Consider the following 26,060-nt stretch of genomic DNA (forward strand, 5'->3'; position numbering starts at 1 on the left):
TATAAATAATAATAATAATGCTGTGTCTTGTAATCCAGCATTGTGGGCGAGTTTGCGCAGCGGTAAATAGCAGCACAGTGGGCATGGGATTTCTATAAATCTCATCCACTGTGCTTGAAACCTAAAGTGCAGCGTTTTGGACTCAGCGCAGGGGAGCTACTATTCCGGATTGTGGGCACGCAGCCTTCCCTACAGACATTGCATGCTTCCTTCCATTAGGTAAAGGAAGGTTTGGGTTGTCTGCTATATGGACAAGGACACACGGAAGTGACTGGCCTGACTTTCAATATGGCCGCCTGAGCCTGGCCTTAGTGAACCACCACAAATGAATTTGTACAATGAGAAACTGCAGCTTTTCCAACTGTTTCCTAATATTTCCAATGTGGCACATGCAGTATTATTATAGTTTTACCTTGTCTCTTTATAAAAATACAATAATTCCATAACAAGCTTGTCACATAATAATGCTGGTGGTAAAGGTGCCAGTAAAAAGCCTGGGCAAAAAGATAGCAGACACGACTTGCCTATGCCACAAGTAATATGGCCGCGCAGTACGGACAGTACTCCCGGAAGTGACGTCATAAAACGGGGTAGTTTAAACATGTGAATTGTGAAGTCCATGCCGTCCTGCGCGTGTAATTGATGTCATCATGCGGTTCAAATCTAGGTAAGTGCACAAGTTATGGGCGCTATAACGGAGGCGGTAGGATAACAGTCACGCGGTGTTTCCGTCAGATACTTCCTGTGTGAGCTGGTGCTGGAGGACCCTCGCTGGAGACAGAGTATCACTGAGGTGGCAGTGTGGTACAATGTGAAGGAGACGGTGGCGAGGCTGCATGGAGACTTCGGGGCTGCGGCGTGCTCTGTCGGCATGTCAGGTAACGTGGGGGATGGGAAGCTGCTCCATCGTGATGATGATGATGCCTGTCACTGATGACGTCAGTGCTGTATATGAGAACCAGGAGACCCCTGCGGGGGCTGGAAAGTGCAGGCAGTCTGTATACATATAAGAATAATTACAAAACCTATATTTGTTCTGGTACATAATGCTATGCTACAGCCTTGTACCATTTCACTTGGAATGATCTCTTCATATTTTGGGTAGAGCATAGCCTAAGGTGTTCTGTATTTCTGTTACAGTGAAATATCTTAATGCATACACGGGCATCATATTGCTTCGATGTCGTAAGGCTTTTCACCAGCTTCTGTGGTCATCCCTTCCATTTCTCACAAGGCTTGAGAACAGAGGTCAGCGCTATCCATGCTTCATCAACACACTCCATGTTGGCGGTGAGTAACCTGGGTGTTGCCCAGGACTATCTGAGCATCTGAGGCTAGTCTCTCTGACGGGCAGGAGTCACTTTCCAGCTCCGGCCTATGGCTTTCTTATCTTCAAATTTAGATCTTTGGACCAGTTTCTCCTTCATGGCGTATATTATCAGTACAACTTCATGGCGTATATTATCAGTACAACTTCATGGCGTATATTACCAGTACAACTTCATAGGCGTATATTACCAGTACAACTTCATAGGCGTATATTACCAGTACAACTTCATGGCGTATATTACCAGTACAACTTCATAGGCGTATATTACCAGTACAACTTCATGGCGTATATTACCAGTACAACTTCATGGCGTATATTGCCAGTACAACTTCATAGGCGTATATTACCAGTACAACTTCATAGGCGTATATTACCAGTACAACTTCATAGGCGTATATTACCAGTACAACTTCATAGGCGTATATTACCAGTACAACTTCATAGGCGTATATTACCAGTACAACTTCATAGGCGTATATTACCAGTACAACTTCATAGGCGTATATTACCAGTACAACTTCATAGGCGTATATTACCAGTACAACTTCATAGGCGTATATTACCAGTACAACTTCATAGGCGTATATTACCAGTACAACTTCATAGGCGTATATTGCCAGTACAACTTCATAGGCGTATATTGCCAGTACAACTTCATAGGCGTATATTACCAGTACAACTTCATAGGCGTATATTACCAGTACAACTTCATAGGCGTATATTACCAGTACAACTTCATAGGCGTATATTGCCAGTACAACTTCATAGGCGTATATTGCCAGTACAACTTCATAGGCGTATATTGCCAGTACAACTTCATAGGCGTATATTGCCAGTACAACTTCATAGGCGTATATTGCCAGTACAACTTCATAGGCGTATATTGCCAGTACAACTTCATAGGCGTATATTGCCAGTACAACTTCATAGGCGTATATTGCCAGTACAACTTCATAGGCGTATATTGCCAGTACAACTTCATAGGCGTATATTGCCAGTACAACTTCATAGGCGTATATTGCCAGTACAACTTCATAGGCGTATATTGCCAGTACAACTTCATAGGCGTATATTGCCAGTACAACTTCATAGGCGTATATTGCCAGTACAACTTCATAGGCGTATATTGCCAGTACAATAGTGACACAGTAACGGGCTTGTCCATGACCTGAATGGCTATATTCCCCCATTTAAGATAAAAAAACAAAACAAAAAAAAAAAACAGCCTATATTCAACTACGATGTTGGAGCTGGGGCTCACGTTGCGTGACACGAGCCCTCCAACCAGTCAGCGGCCACTTCACTCTCACTTTTAGACGTAGCTGACTTCTTTCAATTCTTGCACGTCAGTTTCGTTCTAAAGAAATTGGCTCCCAGGCTCACGTAACGAGAGACTTGGTGCCAATGGCGCCCATTAAAGGCCAGTATAACCCTTTTTATTTTACATGTAGGAAATAACAATTAAGAAAGGGATGTCTGAGTAGTGGACAGCCCATTAAACATTTTTAGAGCACACATGGTGGAGCTACAGCAGAGTTCCTTTTTGGAGTAAACATGCTATTTTTTTTATTATTTAACATAAAAGGTGTTCTCAGTCTAGTTATTTTTGTTTCAGCGACTCAAGGCTATATAGTCGCGTTTAGTTGGAACATCATTTATTTTTCAACAGGACAATAACCCCAAACACACCTCCAGGCTGTGTAAGGGCTATTTGACCAAGAAGGAGAGTCATGGGGTGGGGTGAGCTAGACCGCAGAGTGAAGGCAAAAGGGCCAACAAGTGCTAAGCATCTCTGGGAACTCCTTCAAGATTGTTGGAAAACCATTCCCGGTGGCTACCTCTTGAAGCTCATCAAAAGAATGCCAAGAGTGTGCAAAGCAGTCATCAAAGCAAAAGGTGGCTACTTTGAAGAACCTAGAATATAAGACATATTTTCAGTTGTTTCACACTTTTTTAAGTATATAATTCCACATGTGTTAATTCATATTTTTGATGCCATCAGTGTGAATGTACAATTTTCATAGTCATGAAAATACAGAAAAATCTTTAAATGAGAAGGTGTGTCCAAACTTTTGGTCTGTACTGTACACAAAGCAGCACAAATTCCCTAGACCATCCCAACATTCCGAAGAAAAGATTTACATTTTCACAACAGTTCTAGAATAATGGAGTATAAAATGTCTTTGGGGTGGAAGTGGACAATAGACAGGGGGGAAAAAGATGGCTAAACAATTAGGGGATAATCTCTAATTAGAAGATCTGTGCTAAGCCCTGGAATGTCAAGCCAAGGACTCCATATCTTTTCGAACTTGTGAATCCAGTTGCAAGTTGTGTGGATGGTGAGGTTAACTAATTGGGGGCCGACACAGTGCCTGAAATCCTCCTGCTGTACAGAATAAATAGTGACCATTTGTCACCCGATGGCTGTCTGCGGCTGATTAGGCTTGTGTGTGCTACTTTTAGTATTTCTTGTCGATCGTGAGGTTTACATATTTTAAATAGGTTGTCCTGTAAACAATATTTATCCATGTAAGTTGATAAATGTTTGAAACTCCATCCTTTCCTGAGAATAGTGGGCCCAAAATGTCCTCTGTGAATGGAACTATTGCGCAAGTGCGACCATTGCGGTTATATACAGTGAATAGAGTAAAATGTTGCACATGCTCAGCACTAGTCCATTCGCCAGGGGAATTTTAGACTACGCTTCTCTGTGGATAGATGATGTACCCTGTAAACAGGGGTGTAACTACAACAGGTGCAGGGGTTGCAATCGCACCCGGGCCCTGGAGCCTAGGGAGCCCTAAAACTCCCTTTGGCCTATAGAAAAAGACTATTGCTATTTAAGATTTAAAATATTTGGGGGCCCCATTGGAGCTTTCACATAGGGGCCCATGAGTTTCAAGTTACGCAACCGCCTTTAAAGCACCACTCCAGTGTTTTGGTGGTTTCTTTTTTTCTGTGCTGGAGTGGCGCTTTAAATGTAAGCCTCCTGCCCCCAGTCATACTCGCCCTCTGCTGTCTTCACAGCTTTTATAGTGCTGCTCTGGTCCCCCCTCCCGCGCCATCTTGTGAGAGCAGCGTCTGACTGGCCAGAAGGCAGAAACTATGTCACAAGCTCTCAATGCAAGTTCATGAGAGCCTGAAGAAGGCTCCTATAGACTTGTATTGTAAAGTGACCTCTGCGCCACGCCATGAAACACTGGAGTTGCCGGAACTTAACTTTTCCTTTTTGCCGGAGACCAACGGGAGCAGCAGGGAAAATGGATGAAAACGCCAGAAGGTGAGTATAATACAGGGGGTAGGGGAATTACATTAACCCCTTCATGACCCAGCCTATTTTGACCTTAAAGACCTTGCCGTTTTCTTGCAATTCTGACCAGTGTCCCTTTATGAGGTAATAACTCAGGAACGTTTCAACGGATCCTAGCGGTTCTGAGATTGTTTTTTCGTGACATATTGGGCTTCATGTTAGTGGTAAATTTAGGTCAATAAATTCTGTGTTTATTTGTGATAAAAACGGAAATTTGGCGAAAATTTTGAAAATTTCGCAATTTTCACATTTTGAATTTTTATTCTGTTAAACCAGAGAGTTATGTGACACAAAATAGTTAATAAATAACATTTCCCACATGTATACTTTACATCAGCACAATTTTGGAAACAACATTTTTTTTTTTGCTAGGAAGTTATAAGGGTTAAAATTTGACCAGCGATTTCTCATTTTTACAATGAAATTTACAAAACCATTTTTTTTAGGGACCACCTCACATTTGAAGTCAGTTTGAGGGGTCTATATGGCTGAAAATACCCAAAAGTGACACCATTTTAAAAAATGCACCCCTCAAGGTACTCAAAACCATTCAAGAAGTTTATTAACCCTTCAGGTACTTCACAGCAGCAGAAGCAACATGGAAGGAAAAAATGAACATTTAACTTTTTAGTCACAAAAATGATCTTTCAGCAACAATTTTTTTATTTTCCCAATGGTAAAAGGAGAAACTGAACCACGAAAGTTGTTGTCCAATTTGTCCTGAGTACGCTGATACCTCATATGTGGGGGTAAACCACTTTTTGGGCGCACGGCAGGGCTTGGAAGGGAAGGAGCGCCATTTGACTTTTTGAATGAAAAATTGGCTCCACTCTTTAGCGGACACCATGTCACGTTTGGAGAGCCCCCGCGTGCCTAAAAATTGGAGCTCCCCCACAAGTGACCCCATTTTGGAAACTAGACCCCCCAAGGAACTTATCTAGATGCATATTGAGCACTTTAAACCCCCAGGTGCTTCACAGAAGTTTATAACGCAGAGCCATGAAAATAAAAAATAATTTTTCTTTCCTCAAAAATGATTTTTTAGCCTGGAATTTCCTATTTTGCCAAGGGTAATAGGAGAAATTGGACCCCAAATGTTGTTGTCCAGTTTGTCCTGAGTACGCTGATACCCCATATGTGGGGGTAAACCACTGTTTGGGCGCACGGCAGGGCTCGGAAGGGAAGGCACGCCATTTGGCTTTTTAAATGGAAAATTAGCTCCAATCATTAGCGGACACCATGTCACGTTTGGAGAGCCCCTGTGTGCCTAAACATTGGAGATCCCCCACAAATGACCCCATTTTGGAAACTAGATCCCCAAAGGAACTTATCTAGATGCATATTGAGCACTTTAAACCCCCAGGTGCTTCACAGAAGTTTATAACGCAGAGCCATGAAAAAAAAAAAAAAAAAAAAATTATTTTCTCAAAAATGATCTTTCAGCCTGCAATTTTTTATTTTCCCAAGGGTAACAGGAGAAATTTGACCCCAAAAGTTGTTGTCCAGTTTGTCCTGAGTACGCTGATACCCCATATGTGGGGGTAAACCACTGTTTGGGCACATGCCGGGGCTCGGAAGTGAAGTAGTGACGTTTTGAAATGCAGACTTTGATGGAATGCTCTGTGGGCGTCACGTTGCGTTTGCAGAGCCCCTGATGTGGCTAAACAGTAGAAACCCCCCACAAGTGACCCCATTTTGGAAACTAGACCCCGATAGAAACTTATCTAGATGTGTGGTGAGCACTTTGAACCCCCAAGTGCTTCACAGACGTTTACAACGCAGAGCCGTGAAAATAAAAAAATAATTTTTCTTTCCTCAAAAATGATGTTTTAGCAAGCATTTTTTTATTTTCACAAGGGTAACAGGAGAATTTGGACCCCAGTAATTGTTGCGCAGTTTGTCCTGAGTATGCTGGTACCCCATATGTGGGGGTAAACCACTGTTTGGGCACACGTCCGGGCTCGGAATTGAGGGAGCACCATTTGACTTTTTGAATACAAGATTGGCTGGAATCAATGGTGGCGCCATGTTGCGTTTGGAGACCCCTGATGTGCCTAAACAGTGGTAACCCCTCAATTCTACCTCCAACACTAACCCCCCCACACCCCTAACCCTAATCCCAACTGTAGCCACAACCCTAATTCCAACCCTAACCCTAAGGCTATGTGCCCACGTTGCGGATTCGTGTGAGATTTTTCAGCATCATTTTTGAAAAATCCGCGGGTAAAAGGTACTGCGTTTTACCTGCGGATTTTCCGCGGATTTCCAGTGTTTTTGTGCGGATTTCACCTGCGGATTCCTATTGAGGAACAGGTGTAAAACGCTGCGGAATCCGCACAACGAATTGACATGCTGCAGAAAATACAACGCAGCGTTTCCGCGCGGTATTTTCCACACCATGGGCACAGCGGATTTGGTTTTCCATAGGTTTACATGGAACTGTAAACCTGATGGAACTCTGCTGCGAATCCGCAGCGGCCAATCCGTGTGCACATAGCCTAATTCTAAAGGTATGTGCACACGCTGCGGAAAACGCTGCGGATCCGCAGCAGTTTCCCATGAGTTTACAGTTCAATGTAAACCTATGGGAAACAAAAATCGCTGTACACATGCTGCAGAAAAACTGCACGGAAACGCAGCGGTTTACATTCCGCAGCATGTCACTTCTTTCTGCGGATTCTGCAGCGGTTTTACAACTGCTCCAATAGAAAATCGCAGTTGTAAAACCGCAGTGAAATGCGCAGAAAAAACGCGGTAAATCCGCCATAAATCCGCAGCGGTTTAGCACTGTGGATTTATCAAATCCGCAGCGGAAAAATCCGCAGAGGACCAGAATACGTGTGCACATACCGAAACCCTAACCCTACCCCTAACCCTAACCCTATTCTAACATTAGTGGAATATCCGATATCATGGAGTTTGCGAAGGGGCAGAGACAAGTAAAGAACAATATTAAGGCGCACTGGATCTAAATGATTTCCAGGGGAGCCAATCGGCAACAAAACGTTCATGAGAATGTTTCCCAACTTGAGAGTTCCTCTAGTCTGTGGATATGGTCAATTTTGTTAAACCACTCACCCATCGTTGGAGGGGTCACGCTCTTCCAATGGAGAGTTATCAAGTGCTTTGCAGCACAAAGCAACAATGGAAGAAGGCCATGCCTCGATGGTCTGAAGTTATTCGATGGGCACGAGAGAATGGCCTCAGAGGCCAACAAATTGGTTTTGATTAGTTTTAGCTCTTTAAGCGTGGAGTTTATTCCCCCCTATCAGACTCAGACTTATGTTGGCGATGCCAAGCCGCCCAAGGAAACCATGGACACATATTTTGGGAATGTTCACCAGATAGTGGAGCTTGACCGGAGTCATATGCCATCTGGTTAGCACCTTGTATGAGTTTTCCTGTAACAGGATACAACGGGAAAAACCACGGGCAAACCTCAACATCTTGGAGATCTGATCGTCTGTAAAAATAACATTAAATTCAGATTCCCAGGAGTAAATAAAAGAGGGCTTAGAGTATTGAGGAGGGGTAATAAGTCGGGAGTATATACGAGATATTACTTTATATCTAGCTGGTCCTGTTTTGAGCATGAGATCCAACCACGACCAGTTAGACTTGTGTGGGAATTGTTTTCTGAATTGCGTTAGAATACGTATAGTATGGTGTTTTTGAAGGAAGTTTTTTGGAGAGGTTGGAGCATTACTAGGCCAGCTATCATTTTTAAGGGTTTTTCCATCATAAAAGTTAGTTAGAGAGTCCATTGGAAGTTTCGACCATAAGTTATATGAATCCTTAAAGTTAGGATTGACTAGATAGGGGATGACTCCAATAGGGGTTAGTGAAGAAGGAAACTACTCCGGTGGCAATTAATTCAATAGGGAGCGTCTGATATGCAGAGTTGCTAAGGTTATATCATCCATATTTCACCAGTTTTAATAGGTGAAATACTACAAATCGCTCTGATTGGCAGTTTCACTTTCAACAGCCAATCAGAGCGATCGTAGCCACGGGGGGGGGGAGTGAAACCACCCCCCCTGGGCTATACTACCACTCCCCCTGTCCCTGCAGATCGGGTGAAATTGGAGTTAACCCTTTCACCCGATCTGCAGGGACGCGATCTTTCCATGACGCCACATAGGCGTCATGGGTCGGATTGGCACCGACTTTCATGACGCCTACGTGGCGTCGTGGGTCGGTAAGGGGTTAAAGTACCACTCAAGGGGTGCAACAAATAAGTGGCGCTGTAACCCTGTTGTACTGATCGGGTCAATATGACCCAAAATGATTTTTGAGACCCTGTAGATTTTTTTTTTTTTATGAGGATTTGAAACTAGTAGTATCTTGTCTTCTCATTTGTGGAGCTCTATATATTTTTTTTGTTTACTTTTTGCTACACGCTGATTGTTACACTTGTACTGTTCGGGTCAATATGACCCGATAGCATTTTATACTGTTCTACAGGTCTCTGATTATTTCTGACTGCAAAAGTTGTGTTTTTTTTATGTGTACTTCATCTCAAAATGGTGGTGGTTTCACTGTTCTTATCAGTAAACAAGTAATTATCTAGTATTATCCATTTGCTGTTTGTGAGAGAGGAGACTGGTTGTCTATCATTCAAAGGTTTCATGAAATTTCTAGAGTACTGCGGTTTGATTCTAAAACAGAATGGAAAGAAGAGCTAAAGATAAACTAGCACCTATTTGAAATGTTTGGAATCAATGGGTAGAGATGCTACCAAAATTGTATAGTAGTGGTGAAAATGTAACTGTTGATGAGCAATTGGTGGCTGTTATGAGTGCAATCCAGTGACACAGTGTACCAGCGATCAGAACACATACAGTGATCTGACAATAACCCAAAAATAATAGAACGAGCTCTGAGACGTGGAATCTCTGTAGACCGCAATACCTGAACCTATCCTAAACACAACTAAAGGCAGCTGTGGATTGCGCCTGACACTACCTATGCAACTCGGCACAGCCTGAGAAACTGACTAGCCTGAAGATAGAAAAACAAGCCTGGCTTGCCTCAGAGAAATACCCCAAAGGAAAAGGCAGCCCCCCACATATAATGACTGTGAGTAAGATGAAAAGACAAAACGTAGGGATGAAATAGATTCAGCAAAGTGAGGCCCGATATTCTAGATAGAGCGAGGATAGCAAAGAGAACTTTGCAGTCTACAAAAAACCCTAAAGCAAAAACCACGCAAAGGGGGCAAAAAGACCCACCGTGCCGAACTAACGGCACGGCGGTACACCCTTTGCGTCTCAGAGCTTCCAGCAAAACGAATAGACAAGCTGGACAGAAAAAATAGCAACAAAAGCAAAGAAGCACTTATCTAAGCAGAGCAGCAGGCCACAGGAAAGATCCAGAAGCTCAGATCCAATACTGGAACATTGACAAGGAGCAAGGAAGACAGAATCAGGTGGAGTTAAATAACAAAGCAGCCAAGGAGCTCACCAGAACACCTGAGGGAGGAAGCTCAGAAGCTGCAGTACCACTTGTGACCACAGGAGTTAATTCAGCCACAGAATTCACAACAGGTGGCATTCCGAGGTAGGTGCCCATTCAGACAATATATACCAAGTAAGCCAGCAAAATACGACATCAAGATCTGGACACTTTGCGACAGCAAAAGTTCACATGCTCTAAATGTTCAAGTGTATACAGGAAAAACCCCTGGTGAAAGACCTGAAAAAAATCAGGGTATGTGTGGTGTTCTCGATTTGACTCATGGACTAAAAGGACAAAATGTCACATGTGACAACTTTTTTTTTTACATCTTATCAACTAGGCCAGATGTTGAAGAAAAATACAACTTACCATGCTGGGTACTATAAGAAAAAACAAACCTGAACTACCGCAAAGTATCCTTAGCAAGAGAGAGGTGTTCAGTTCTACTTTTTTTTACTGGAAATACAACTGTTGTTTCTTATGCTCCAAAAAAAAACCAAGCAGGTAATTCTAATGAGCACAATGCACCATGACAATGCCGTAAGTGATAGAGAAGACAGAAAGCCTGACATTATTTTGGATTATAATGCCACAAAGGGAGCAACTGATACTTTAGACCAAGCAATATCAACATATACATGCAAATGCAAAACCAATCGGTGGCCAATGATTTTATTTTATAACATACTGGACGTTTCTGTATACAATGCATTTGTCTTATGGAAAGAAATCGACCCCGATTGGAACCGGAATAAGCTGCATAAAAGAAGATTATTTCTTGAGGAATTGGGCGAATCCCTGGTTAGGGCCATATATTGAGAGCAGAAAAGTGACCCCCAGAAGTGAAGGAGCAACAGCCATTGTAAAAATGTCCAGCATGCTCAAGAAAGACTCCACATCCACGGCCTCCACCAGCACAGCTACCAGCAGCACAACTACCAGCAAAAAAAGGAAGAGATGTAGCTTCTGTAGATCTTCCTGTGACAATAAGACTAATCTAACATGTGCTGGATGTTCAAAATATCTGTGTAAAGGACATGTCTTATTATTGTGTTCAGTGTAAAAACACATGAATATGTTCATTTTTTTTTTCTTTCTAAAAAGGTTGAAGTTTTTATGATTTTTCATTTGTTGATTTATAAATATTGTTTTCAAAAAGTTAAATTTCATGTTTCTCCAGTCACCTTCCACGACAGCGGTACTGGAGGATGTCTCCCCGCCCTAATGGGGGACAGGAAACACAAAGAGGTTAAATATCCTCCCCTTCCTGCCACCTCCAGTGTTTTTCCTGTCCCCTATGGGGCATGAAGACGTCCTGCGGTAGTGCTGCCATGGCCGGCGATCGGAGCACTCAAACCTTACCTATAGCCGGGCAGCCTGGGTCGGGATGATTCTCCTCCCTGCGGCGCTGCTCCAGTCTCCTTACATGGTGTGGACTCAGGACCCCTCCTCTGCTCCTCCCGCGCTCCTTCTGGAGTAAAACGGAGCGGTGTTGTGCGGCCGGGGTCCCCGCGCGGCTCCCCAGCATTCCTCCTCTCCTGCTGGCCGGAAACGGTGGACGCGCGAACCGGAAGTACCCGAACTTCCGGTTCACGGCATGTGCGTTCCAGCGGTGGAGCGCACGCGCGTCTGGAAGCAAAAGATGGTGGGTAGCGGTTCTTCCCCTACGCCTGGGACCGGGAGGAGGAGCACAAGATTGGACGCAGCTTCCACGGTATTTAACCCTGGTAGATCACCTCCAGGTAAGGCCCCCTGTCTGTCTGTCTGGACTGCAGTACTTACTGACCATGGAACGTGACAGACCTGTCTCTGCATCTGCCGAGCCCTGCGTCTTCCCTCCTACCGTGAGTAGTGGGTCAGGTCCCTCTATCCCTGTATTCCTTAGGGTGCTATATACTTAGTCCCCCTTCTCTCTCTTTTTTTAGGGAGACAAGGCCTCTGCCCCTAGGAAGGACAGATCTTCCAAGAAATCGGAAGATCGGAAATGTGGTGTATGTGCATCAAAGCTACCTCCTTCATTTAAGAAGAAGCTTTGCCAGCCCTGCACTGATGAAGTGTTACGCTCGGAACAGCCATCCTTGTTCGAGAGCATTAAATCCCTCATTAAACAGGAAGTTCAGTCCTCGGTATCGGCCCTTTCCAGTCTCTGTTACCTCAGCCACCTCCTCCTAAAAAAAGGAAGATGGCAACGGTTATTTCGGATTCAGACTCTGGTGAACTTCATTCTTCCGGCTCGGAGGATTTGTGGGAGAATGAGGGCTCCACTTCCACCCCCAAAGAGGAAAGTAAAAAATACTATTTTTCCTCAGAAGACATACATGAATTAATCAGTATGGTCAGGGGGACAATGGGCGTTGAGGAGGAGGAGGAGGAGAAACCATCAGTGCAGGATGAGATGTTCGGTGGGTTAAAACCTAAAAAATTAAAGGGGTTTCCAATACACGAGAATGTACAGAGTCTCATTCTTCATGAATGGGAATCGCCCGAGAAGGGACTTACTGTTCCATCTGAACTAAAAAATTGTTTCTCTCTCGATGGAGACGTCTCTCTGTGGGATACCCCTAAGGTAGATGTACAAGTCTCTAGAATATCAAAAAAGACAACCCTCCCTTTCGAGGATTCTTCCCAACTCAGAGACCCTATGGACCGCAAAATGGAAAGTTTACTGAGAAGATCTTGGGAGACTTCCACCAATCTCCTTAGAACAAACATTGCGTCCACCTGCGTGGCTAGATCCCTATTCCGTTGGCTCTGCACGCTTGAAGACCACCTTACCCAGGGAACATCTAGGGAAGTAATCTTAGATTCCCTCCCTCTTCTCCAGAAAGCTACGGGCTTCCTCGCCGATGCTTCGGCAGAGTCCGTTAGAGTGGCTGCTAAATCAGCAGTTCTCTCTAACTCAGCCAGGAGAGCTCTATGGCTGAAGTCCTGGAGTGGGGACATAACGTCCAAAACAAAGCTCTGTGCCATTCCCTTTCAGGGCCGCTATCTATTCGGGCAGGCTCTGGACGATCTACTGGAAAAGGCAACAGACAAGAAAAAAGCGCTTCCTGAACAGGAATCCGAAAAAACGTTTTTTCCATTCGCCACGACAGCACCCACGAGAGAGGGGATCCGCCCCTAGGAACAATAAACCTACAGAGAGATAAAAGGGGCGGCCCCCCCTCGCTCCTCAGTTGGTTTCCTGTTCCTAGAAGGGAACCCACAGAGAAAACTCTATGGAGTACAGATGAAGAGGAAAGGTCCGCCTGGATGCCGCCTGTCCGTCTCTGATGAGAGACAGGGGCTCCAGGACGGATGGACAGTCGGGGGTTCCTGCTGGCTCCCCCCTCATCTGCTACGGCTTGGAGCAACAATGTCCCTGTTGGGACATCGTTGTAAGTTGTGACAAGGAGAGTGGTGTACCTCAGGTAAGGCCCCGGTCGCGGTGCTGCCTGGCAGAGAGGTCGGCATGATGGCGGTGAGAGCGGCCGGCAGGTTGCAGGAACGCTGGGGCATGCGCAGTGCAGCTGCGCTCCCTGATTTCCGGGGTCACATGGTCACTTCTGGGTGCGGCCTTGCAGGGTCGGCGTCGCTTCTCCCGATCCCATGATGGCGGTGAGAGCGGCCGGCAAGTTGCAGGGACGCCGGCGCATGCGCAGTATAGCAGGCGCTCCCTGTACTACGAGGTCACGCTATTACTTCTGGGGGCGCCGCCATATTGGATTTCGTGAGCGGTTCCCCCCTGGACTACACTGCGGCTGGTAAGAAGAAAAAAAAAAAAAAAAAAAAAAGAGGTAGAAACAGCAGGAAGGGGTGTGTGAGGCCAGTGCTATAAATTGCAGCTCAGCTGTGTAGGGGGTGCGGCAACATGTCATCCCATGAGGAGATTTGTGAGCGCCCTATGGAGGAGTTAGTGGAGCCCAGTGAAAATGTCAGGAAGAGAAGTGGTGCAAAAGTGAGCGACTCCACTGACAAGTCAGGGAGGAGGTCGTCCCGTGGCATACCCCAGGCCGAACAAAAGAGCCGAGACCCGGTATATACAGATACTGCGGGGTGAGTGTTTATTTAGCTTCATGGAAGCTTATGTTGGTCTCCTCTCCTTATGTGTTTGTAGGGGAAGAGGACTGGGAAGACCAAACACGTGCAGTGTGCAATATGTACTGAGCCCTTACCTGATGCTTATAGCAAAAAGTTATGCCAAGTTTGTATAGATAACACCCTGCGGCAGGAAGAATCTGTTAAAATGAACGAAATACGACTTATGATTCGGGAAGAGCTTCAGAGTTTACGAGGCAGTCCATCCGTAAATATTGAGAGGAGAGCTAGCAGAGTATCCTCACCTAGAGCTGACACGTCGGCAGAAAGTGGGGAGGTCGAGTCAAATGTCTCTCAGTTATCGGGTTCATCAGAAGAAGAGGACTATGTCTGCTTTCCTACTGATGGCATAAATAACTTGGTTAAATCCGTAAGGAATACTATGGGGGTTTCAGAAGTGAAAGAACCTCAAACTCAGCAGGAGGTGATGTTCGCGGGTCTGGCTCAGCGAAAGGGCCACGTGTTCCCAGTAAACCATGCTATAAAAGACCTGGTCAAGAAGGAATGGAGTAAGGGTCAAAAGGGGTTTGTGCCAGTCTCCTGTAAGAGACGCTACCCCTTTGATGACGAGGAGTTGGCCACCTGGGCTAAAGTACCTAAAGTGGATGCGGCTGTAGCATCTACTGCTCGCCGTTCCTCTTTGCCGGTAGAGGATGCGGGTTCCTTGTCCGATCCAATGGACAGGAAATCTGATGCGCTTCTCAAGAAGTCATGGGAAGCCTGTGTGACTGCATTTAAACCTGCAATCTCTGCTACATGTACCAGTAGATCCATGGTGGTCTGGCTGGATCAACTAGATCAGAACATCAGAAGTGGCGTTTCCAGAGAAAAGTTGCGAGCCTCCATTCCATTGATCAAGGGGGCTGCGGCATTTATATCTGATGCCTCAATAGACTCTCTCCGCCTTGCGGCCAGAACAGCTAACCTCTCCAACACGGCTCGTCGAGCATTATGGCTAAAGAATTGGAAGGGAGACGCCCAATCCAGGGCTAAATTGTGTGCCATACCCTGCCAGGGTGAGTACCTCTTTGGATCTGTCCTGGATGACATACTCACTAAGGCGGGCGAAAGGAAAAAAGGGTTTCCTAATCCCTTTATTCCTTCCTACAGAAGAGCATTCAGGAAGCCACCATTTGGAAAGAAAGGAGGCTTTAAAGACCGCTGGAGTAACAGGGAGTTCAGGCAGAAGGGCAATCTGTTCAATAAGCGTCCCTTCAGACCAGCGGATAAGTTCTGTGAACCCTATTCCACCAGTGGGCGGTAGGCTACTTCAATTTGTGGAACAGTGGAGAGAGATAACGGCCAATACATGGGCCTTAAATTTAATTTCGTCAGGTCTCACCTTAGACCTCATTCGGACACCTCCGGATTCTTTTCTTCTTACATCCCTAAAATCCAGGCTGCAGCAAGAAGCACTGGAAACTGAAGTCAAGTCTCTTTTGTCTAAACAAGTGTTAATAAAAGTTCCACCATCTGAAAGAGGAAAGGGCTTTTATTCTCCCTTATTTCTAATAACTAAGCCTGATGGGTCCTTTAGGACTATATTTAATTTAAGAAAGTTAAACACCTTCATAAGACCTAAAGCCTTTAAAATGGAGTCCATTCGATCAGCCATTAAAAATCTATTTCCCAACTGTTACATGGTGGTGCTGGATCTTAAGGATGCTTACTACCATCTGCCTATACACCAGTTACACCAGCAGTTTCTCAGGGTAGCAGTTGTATTAGATGGTCAGGTTTGTCATCTGCAATATAGGGCAATGCCCTTTGGCCTATCTTTGGCTCCGAGGGTCTTCACTAAATTATTGTTAGAGGTAATGTCTTTTCTGAGGTTAAAGGACACACTAATCATCCCGTATTTAGATGATCTTCTAATAGTGGGTAGAGACTCCCTACAGTGTGAACAGAGATTGGAAGAGGTAGCCGTTTCATTACAATCTCTTGGTTGGATTATTAATTGGGAGAAATCGAGACTCCGGCCTGTTACATGTCAGAAGTTCCTTGGCCTCCTTTTAGATTCGGTTGATCAAGTATGTTGCCTGCCAGATGGTAAAAAGACCTCCATAATTGATAAAGTGAACTTAGCAATCAATAGGCGTAGTATGACCTTGAGAAGCGCCATGTCGTTGCTGGGGTCTTTAACTTCTTGTATTCCTGCAGTTGAGTGGGCACAGTTTCATACCAGGCAGCTGCAGAGATTTATATTACAGGAGAATATTGTGAATCAGGGTCGTTTAGATCAGATAGTTTTTCTTCCGACAGAAGTGGTACACTCCCTCACGTGGTTAGATTGGGGAAATCTGTCAAAAGGAGTCCTGTGGGTAATCACTCCTTCAAATATAGTTACCACAGATGCTAGTCCTGAAGGTTGGGGAGCACATTTTCGAGATCAGATGGTCCAGGGACTCTGGTCCAGATCAGAGTATAGTGATTCTTCTAACGTTAAAGAGTTGAGAGCTGTATATTATTCCGTGCTCCACTTTCTTCCTCAGCTGCGAGGCTCGCACACAAGGGTCCTCTCCGACAACACCTCTGCGGTGGCCTATCTAAACCGGCAAGGAGGTACACAGTCAGTCACTCTTATGGAGGTGGCGTCAGACATCATAAGGCTAGCCGAAGGTAATCTGTTGTCCTTGTCAGCGGTACACATAAGAGGGGTAGACAATTTTCAGGCCGATTTTCTCAGTCGTCATACTCTTCATCAAGGGGAATGGATGCTCAACAGGAAGATTTTCAAAATGATAACAACTCGATGGGGCATGCCTCAAATAGACTTGTTCTCAACAAGATCCAATCGACAAGTCAGGATGTTTGCCTCCCTGTGCAGGCTGGACAATCCAGACATATTAGATTCCCTTCAGGTACCATGGACATTCGACCTGGCATACGCTTTTCCCCCATGGAATCTATTGCCCATGGTGATAAGGAAGATAAGAGAGGAAGGGGCAAGAGTTCTGCTAATAGCCCCATTTTGGCCCAAGAGGCCATGGTTTTCATGGCTCAGAGCCATGTCGGTGACAGATCCGTGGATTCTGCCTCTGGCCGACAACATGCTGTCTCAGGGTCCGTTTTTCCATCCTCAAGTGAAGGGCATGAACTTAACTGCCTGGAATTTGAGAGGCAATTACTAAGCAGGAGAGTGTTTTCTAGTGGATTGATAGATACCCTTATGAAGAGTAGAAAGCCTTCTACCACCAAAACTTGTTAGAGTCTGGAAAAAATTTCTTCAGTTTCACACTACACAAATTTTCTTCAGAGGTGCCTATATTTTCAATACTGGAGTTTTTGCAAAAAGGACTAGAATTGGGACTTTCAGTTAATACTTTGAAAGTTCAGGTCTCAGCGTTAGGAGCCCTCTTCAGTTATGATATCACAGGTGATAGATGGATATCCCGTTTTATATCTGCATGTGAACGGTCGAAACCAATAAATATTCCACAGGTGCCCCAGTGGGATCTATCTTTGGTCCTGGATGCATTGACACAAAACCCGTTTGAGCCTATTCATGCAGCCTCATTAAAGAACATTTCATTGAAAACAATATTATTAGTAGCTTTGGTATCAGCTAGAAGAGTGAGTGATCTGCAGGCATTGTTAATCGATCCTCCATACCTATCTATAACACCTGATAGAATAGTTTTGAAAACAGATCCATGTTACCTACCTAAGGTGGCCAGTAATTTTCATAGATCCCAGGAGATCTTATTACCTACCTTTTATAAAGACCACTCGTCTCCAGAGGAAGCAAGACTTCATACCCTAGATGTTAAGAGGACTATTCTAGCCTATTTAGAGAGAACTAGGGACTGGAGGAAGAGTAGGGCCCTGTTTGTGTCTTTTCAGGGTAAAACCAAAGGATCCAGAGTCACGAAGGGGACGTGGTCTCGTTGGATCAGAGAAGCCATAACCTTGGCTTACAGAGCAAAAGGAAGAGATCCTCCAATGCATGTGGGGGCTCATTCTACAAGGGCCGTTTCAACTTCCTGGGCAGAAAGGGCGAACGTGCCAATAGAGCTTATATGTAAGGCCGCAACTTGGGCTTCACCGGGCACCTTTTATAAGCACTATAGATTAGACCTATCTGCTGCTTCTGATCTAACCTTTGGGGTTTCGGTTCTTGACTCAGTTAACCCACCCACCCAATCTATAGTCTCTGAAAATCTCTCGTGGGTGCTGTCGTGGCGAATGGAAAATACCGGATTACTCACCGGTAATGCTCTTTTATAGAGCCCACGACAGCACCCATTCACATCCCTCCCTTTTCTTTGTATAGTTGCACGTGGTGCTTTTTTGGGTGAGGTGTAAATAGTAGAAAGATGTAGTATAAGGTTGTAAATATGTATATATGTATATACCTGAACCTGTTAACTAAAACCTGGCGGCGGTTCCTCCTATTCTCTGTAAAACAACTGAGGAGCGAGGGGGGGGGGGCCCGCCCCTTTTATCTCTCTGTAGGTTTCCTGTTCCTAGGGGCGGATCTCCTCTCTCGTGGGTGCTGTCGTGGGCTCTATAAAAGAGCATTACCGGTGAGTAATCCGGTATTTTTCGTCCCTGAAAAGAACAACCCTTCCAACGAGAGTTCAAAGGGAAAGGCAAGTCAGGACGCTGGAGCTATCGCAAAGGGGGAAAGGGTAGGAACATCCTGGTTCCCCAGTCCCAGCAAGCCCTGGGCAAGCAGTGACTACGCCCAGGGCGTCGGGGGTCGACTCCAGCTTCATCAACCAGTGGAGTTCCATTTCGTCGAACCAGTGGGTACTCGACACTATTCAGAATGGACTAAAATTAGAGTTCGAGAGCCCTCCCCCTCATCACATAAGGATAACCTCATTACAGAGTCTCAGCCCTCAGGGCGCATTCCTTTCCGGACTTCAAGAGTTAAGGTACCTTCACACTAAGCGACGCTGCAGCGATACCGACAACGATCCGGACAGACAGCTCTCCAGCGACCAACAATGCCGGTAACCAGGGTAAACATCGGGTTACTAAGCGCAGGGCCGCGCTTAGTAACCCGATGTTTACGCTGGATACCATCCTAAAAGTAAAAAAACAAACGCTACATACTTACCTACCGCTGTCTGTCCCCGGCGCTCTGCTTCTCTGCACTGGCTGTGAGCACAGCGGCCGGAAAGCAGAGCGGTGACGTCACCGCTCTGCTTTCCGGCCGCTGTGCTCACAGTGAGTGCAGGAAAGCACAGCGCCGAGGGACAGACAGCGGTAGGTAAGTATGAAGCGTTTGTTTTTTTACTTTTAGGATGGTATCCAGGGTAAACATTGGGTTACTAAGCGCGGCCCTGCGCTTAGTAACCCGATGTTTACCCTGGTTACCAGCGAAGACATCGCTGAATCGGTGTCACACACGCCGATTCAGCGATGTCAGCGGGAGAGCCAGCGACCAAAGAAAGTTCTGGCCCTCTAGCCCCGACCAACGACATCACAGCAGGATTCTGATCGCTGCTGCGTGTCAAACTGAACGATATCACTAGCGAGGACGCTGCAACGTCACGGATCGCTAGCGATATCGTTTAGTGTGAAGGTACCTTTACTCCAGGCAGGATTAATTTCCCCAGTACCTCAACAAGAAATGGGCAGAGGAAACTATTCCCACCTGTTTCTGATCAAGAAACCTTTGGGAAAGCACCGAATAATAATCAACTTGAAACCTCTGAATCGAGTAATAACCTACAGGAGATTCAAGATGGAGTCGGTCAAAACAGCGATCCCTCTGATAGGACAGGACTGGGTGATGGCTACGGTGGATCTGAGGGACGCTTATTACCAGGTCCCAATCCATCCAGAATTCCGGAAATACCTAAGATTCGCAATATCTCATGATCGGGAGATAGTACACTATCAGTTCAACTCCCTTCCCTTTGGAATCGCCTCAGCTCCCAGAGTCTTTACAAAGATCATGACAGAAGCCATTATATTCATTCGTCTTCAAGGGATCTGCATAGTACCCTATCTAGACGACCTACTCATTGTCGCTCCTTCAGTCTCCCGCCTCAATGCAGACTTAACAAAGTCTCTAGAAATCCTAAAGTCATTGGGTTGGATCCCGAATCTAGAGAAATCGGACCTACTTCCCTCCAAGAGGAAGAAGTTCCTAGGGGGCCTTCTGGACTCGGAGTTGAGGAGATCCTTTCTGCTCCGAGAACGTCAACTCGATCTGGTATAGAAGATAACAGCATTCAGAACCCTGAAGGCTCCTACTCTGCGACATTAAATGTCTATTCTGGGATCTCTAACATCTTGTATCCGGATGGTATCTTGGGCCCAAGCCCACACGAGAGTCCTCCAAACCCATGTCCTATCATCCTGGGACAGACAGCAGAGTTCTCTTTCCAAGAGAATTTGCCTCCCCAATCATGTCAAGGCATCCCTGACATGGTGACTACGGCTCCGAAACCTCCAACGGGGGGTCAGTTGAGACCAGGTCCCGCTAAAGACACTCACATCGGACGCCAGTCAAAGGGGATGGGGAGCTATAGTCGAGGGAACTCATTTTCAGGGCACCTGGCCCCCAGACATCAGAGCAAGCTCTTCAAACTTCAGAGAACTGAAGGCGGAAGAGGCGTTAAAAGCCGCATCCTTTTATTGTTCAGGGACATCATGTCAGAATATATTCCGAGATTATGACCACGGTAGCATACCTTCGTCACCAGGGAGGCACAAGATTCAAGAAACTAAAAACCTTAGCCTCAAACATTTTTTTTTTCTGGGCAGAGAGGCACCTCCTCTCTATTTCGGCAGTTCACCTGAAAGGGTCGGCCAATACCCAGGCAGATTTCCTGAGCAGAAGGGATGTACATCCAGGGGAATGGTGTATAGACCAGGAGGTCTTCCTCTCCCTGATATCCAAATGGGGGATCCCAGAAGTGGACCTTTTTGCCAACAGTCAGAATGCCAAGCTGCAAACATATTTCTCAAAAAGCACAAAATATGAACGGCACTAGGTGTTATCGCAGCAGGCGGTGTAGCCGCAGCCTGAGGATTCCACTGCAAGACTCCTATAGCACGTATATAGTCTGCAATGTTCGGGTGGTGCTCAGCATAAAAAGCAGTGAACAAATATCCAAGGAGAAAAAGGAAAATGCGGCACTCACCCAGGTAGATTGCGAATCAAAGTCCTTTATTCATCGTAACGTAACAACGGACATAGTAAGGAGAGGCGGCTGGGAGAGATTTGCGCTTGTGCGCTTCCTCGGGTCCATGACATGGACCCGTGGAAGCGCACAAGCGCGAAACGATCGTAGTCCTGTTCTTTCTCCCCGCACCGCTGATCTCTCCCAGCCGCCTCTCCTTACTATGTCCGTTGTTACGTTACGATGAATAAAGGACTTTGATTCGCAATCTACCTGGGTGAGTGCCGCATTTTCCTTTTTCTCCTTGGATATTTGCAAACATATTTCACCCTAAATATGGCAGACAGAGCACTGGGCATGGATGCGTTCTCTCACCCGTGGAGGTTCAACCTCGTCTATGCCTTTCCTCCGATCCCATTGCGATCAAAAACTCTTCAGAAGATCCGATCAGAGCGAGTTACGGCGATTCTAATCGCGCCAACATGGCCGGGGAGGAGTTGGTACAGCGCCCTGTTAGACATGGCTCAGGAAGGTCCAGTATGTCTACCTCAGAAGGAGAATCTACTTCATCAGGGGCCTTTGCTGCATCCAAACCTCCACAGGTTAATTCTTTCAGCATGGCTTCTGAAGCCGAAATACTAAAGGCAAGAGATCTCTCAGATGAAGTAATTCATACTCTCCAAAACAGTAGAAAACCCATAACCAATGCCATTTATGCCAAAATCTGGAAAAAGTTTTCATCGTGGTATCTTCCAGATATTCCAGACCCATTTCATCCAAATATTGCCAAAATTCTGGACTTGTTGCAAAGGGGTCTAGATTTGGGTCTTAGGCCCAATACCTTAAAAGTACAAATTTCCCGCTCTTAGCTCCTATTTTGACCAGGAACTAGCCAAACATCGGTGGATCAGACGTTTTATAACTTCAGCGAGTAGAATCCACCCCAGAGTTCACAACAATACTCCTCCTTGGGACCTTAATTTGGTCCTTAATAGTCTAACTCGGGATCCTTTCGAACCTTTATCTCAGTCTTCATTAAAGGTTCTTACCCTAAAAACTGTCTTTTTAGTGGCTATTACCTCTGCCAGATGGACAGGAGAACTACATGCCCTATCCATACAAGAGCCTTACTTGAGGGTGGCATCTGATGGTATAATCCTTCGTTTAGACCCTACCTTTTTACCTAAAGTAACATCAGACTTTCATAGAGGTCAGGACATAGTGTTGCCCTCATTCTTCCTAGATCCTTCTAATGCGAGCGAGGAGTCCTTCCACACTCTGGATGTCCGCAGAGTGGTCCTATATTATCTTTCACAAACAGAGAGTTGGAGGATTGATCAAAATCTCTTCATTCAACTCTCCGGAAAGAACAAGGGTAGAAAGGCGACAAAAAATACAATCGCCAACTGGATTAAACAAGCCATATCTCTGGCATACTCATCCCAGAATCTACCACCTCCTCCATCACTGAAAGTCCATTCTACACGGTTGGTGTCAACATCATGGGCAGAGAGGTGACGCTTCTACGGAGCAGATTCGCAGAGCTGCCACCTGGTCGTCAGTTCATACGTTCACCAGGCACTACAGGCTTTATTTCAACTGGGATTTAACTTTCGGCAGAACAGTTCTGCAGGCTGTTGTCCCCCCCCCTAGAAATTATTTGTTGGTACTACTCCAGTACCGCTGTCGTGGAAGGTGACTGGAGAAAGTAGAATTATTCTTACCGTTAATTCGGTTTCTAGGAACCTTCCACGACAGCGGTACTGGAGGATGTCTCCCCGCCCTAATGGGCGACAGGAAACACAAAGAGGTTAAATACCCTCCCCTTCCTGCCACCTCCAGTGTTTTTTCTAGACACAGTAGCATGTATAGTTACCACTTAAGTACAGGAATCATCCGTTAAGCCCGCCCACTGCCACGCCTCTTCAGCTCCGCCTACGGCTGCATGCGTCCTGCATACCCTATCTTTAACATTGAGTACGCAGGCCATGTGGATACCTCCGCATGCATCATCTTGACCTTGCGCTGACCTGCGTCAAACGCAACATGTTAGGATTTTGTTGCAGTCGGCACCGCATCAAACTGACGCATGCGGAGGCATCCGCATACATCCTCATGGCCTGCGTACCCAATATTAAAGATAAGGGACGCATGCAGACGTTGGCGGAGCTGAAGGAAGAGGTGCGGCAGTAGGCGGGGCTTCACGGATTAAGTCTGCAGCCCTGCCGACCGCTAGTGTGAAACTAGCCTTAGCGGATAGCTATGTAAAACTGTTCAGGTCGGTATGCAGGAGCGGTGTGCATTTCCTTACCCTCCAGGATCCCAGGTTCTGCCTGTGATTAGCTGGGCTTGTGAGACATTACCTGAGCGCCGCACAGATGACATCACACTTGGGGAGATGAAGTAGTGTGCACGAACAAAAAATATGGAAGCTGAAGCTAGAATTGTAGTAGGGGACTATTTGACCACTACAGTGGGGAAGGTGACTATCTATAATATAACGCTGGGAGCGTCACTCTGTCCGAAGCCTTTATAGACTGCGCAGGCGCAAGCGCCGGCGCAGTCTGGGCCTCACAGAGTGACGCTCCCGGGAGATCGCGGTATGCGTTCACACTGAACGCACACCGCGATCTCCAACAGAGAAGCAGGGACCGCCAGGAGGGTGAGTATCGCCTATATTCACCTGTCCTGCGTTCCATCGCTGAGCGCCGCCATCTTCCCGGTCCTCGCCCTGTGACCTTCAGTTCAGAGGGCGCGATGACGCGCTTAATGCGCGCCGGCGCCGCCCTCTGACTGAACAGTCACGGCCAGGAGACCGGGAAGATGGCGGCGCCCAGCGCTGGAACGCAGGACAGGTGAATATAGTAAGTGCTGGGGGGCCTGAGCTGGCGGCGATACCGGCACCTGACCCCCACAGCGTGCCGGTGTCCCCGCCTGCTCAGGCCCCCCAGCACTCGGCGCCGAGCGGGTCAGAGGCAGTATGGGGACGCAGGATGGAGCAGCACATAAGGATGGGGACGCAGGATGGAGCAGCACATAAGGATGGGGACGCAGGATGGAGCAGCACATAAGGATGGGGACGCAGGATGGAGCAGCACATAAGGATGGGGACGCAGGATGGAGCAGCACATAAGGATGGGGACGCAGGATGGAGCAGCACATAAGGATGGGGACGCAGGATGGAGCAGCACATCAGGATGGGGACGCAGGATGGAGCAGCACATCAGGATGGGGACGCAGGATGGAGCAGCACATAAGGATGGGGACGCAGGATGGAGCAGCACATAAGGATGGGGACGCAGGATGGAGCAGCACATAAGGATGGGGACGCAGGATGGAGCAGCACATAAGGATGGGGACGCAGGATGGAGCAGCACATAAGGATGGGGACGCAGGATGGAGCAGCACATAAGGATGGGGACGCAGGATGGAGCAGCACATAAGGATGGGGACGCAGGATGGAGCAGCACATAAGGATGGGGACGCAGGATGGAGCAGCGCATGACAGGATGGGGACGCAGGATGGAGCAGCGCATGACAGGATGGGGACGCAGGAAGGGAGCAGCGCATGACAGGATGGGGACGCAGGATGGGAGCAGCACATGACAGAATGGAGGCGCAGGATGGAGCAGCGCATGACAGGATGGGGACGCAGGATGGAGCAGCGCATGACAGGATGGGGACGCAGGATGGAGCAGCGCATGACAGGATGGGGACGCAGGATGGAGCAGCACATGACAGGATGGGGACGCAGGATGGAGCAGCACATACCAGGATGGAGACCATATACCAATATAAATGCTCGCCACCTGGGCGTAGAACGGGTTCAATAGCTAGTAAAGCTATAAAAGTCAGTGATTTGGCAGCTCCGCCAATGAAGGAGAGGCATCTGCTGTCACAAGGGTCTTGTAATTCCTCCCACAAACTCTCCTATTCACTACACATGAAGGGGACAGGAGGGAACCAGAGAACTTCAAAAAAAGTCTTTATTCAAGTTATTCACTTTAAACTTTTTTTTTTTGTGAACATTAACCCCTTCAAGACCCAGCCTATTTTGACATTAAAGACCTTGCCGTTTTTTGCAATTCTGACCAGTGTCCCTTTATGAGGTAATAACTCAGGAACGCTTCAATGGATCCTAGCGGTTCTGAGATTGTTTTTTCGTGACATATTGGGCTTCATGTTAGTGGTAAATTTAGGTCAATAAATTCTGTGTTTATTTGTGATGAAAACGGAAATTTGGCGAAAATTTCCCAATTTTCACATTTTGAATTTTTATTCTGTTAAACCAGAGAGTTATGTGACACAAAATAGTTAATAAATAACATTTCCCACATGTATACTTTACATCAGCACAATTTTGGAAACAAAATTTTTTTTTTTGCTAGGAAGTTAAAAGGGTTAAAATTTGACCAGCGATTTCTCATTTTTACAACGAAATTTACAAAACCATTTTTTTTAGGGACCACCTCACATTTGAAGTCCGTTTGAGGGGTCTATATGGCTGAAAATACCCAAAAGTTACACCATTCTAAAAACTGCACCCCTCAAGGTGCACAAAACCACATTCAATAAGTTTATTAACCCTTCAGGTGCTTCACAGCAGCAGAAGCAACATGGAAGGAAAAAATGAACATTTAACTTTTTAGTCACAAAAATGATCTTTCAGCAACAATTTTTTTATTTTCCCAATGGTAAAAGGAGAAACTGAACCACGAAAGTTGTTGTCCAATTTGTCCTGAGTACGCTGATACTTCATATGTGGGGGTAAACCACTGTTTGGGCGCACGGCAGGGCTTGGAAG

The 26,060-nt window shown here is 46.2% G+C and overlaps 1 protein-coding gene across 1 annotated transcript in view; it reads left to right on the top strand.

Moving 5' to 3' along the window:
* Nucleotides 1–535: 535 nt before the first annotated feature.
* The window catches only part of POP5 (POP5 homolog, ribonuclease P/MRP subunit), a 28,979-nt gene continuing 3,454 nt past the window's right edge, over nt 536–26,060 (top strand). Inside the window, exons 1-3 of the mRNA XM_069758036.1 lie at nt 536–667; nt 736–878; nt 1,141–1,290. Coding sequence (XP_069614137.1) covers nt 651–667; nt 736–878; nt 1,141–1,290 — 310 coding nt within the window. The 5' untranslated portion in view covers nt 536–650. The remainder of the gene's footprint in view (nt 668–735; nt 879–1,140; nt 1,291–26,060) is intronic.

Source organism: Ranitomeya imitator, chromosome 1 (genome assembly GCF_032444005.1).
Source record: "Ranitomeya imitator isolate aRanImi1 chromosome 1, aRanImi1.pri, whole genome shotgun sequence".
NCBI classification, from domain to species: Eukaryota; Metazoa; Chordata; class Amphibia; order Anura; family Dendrobatidae; genus Ranitomeya; species Ranitomeya imitator.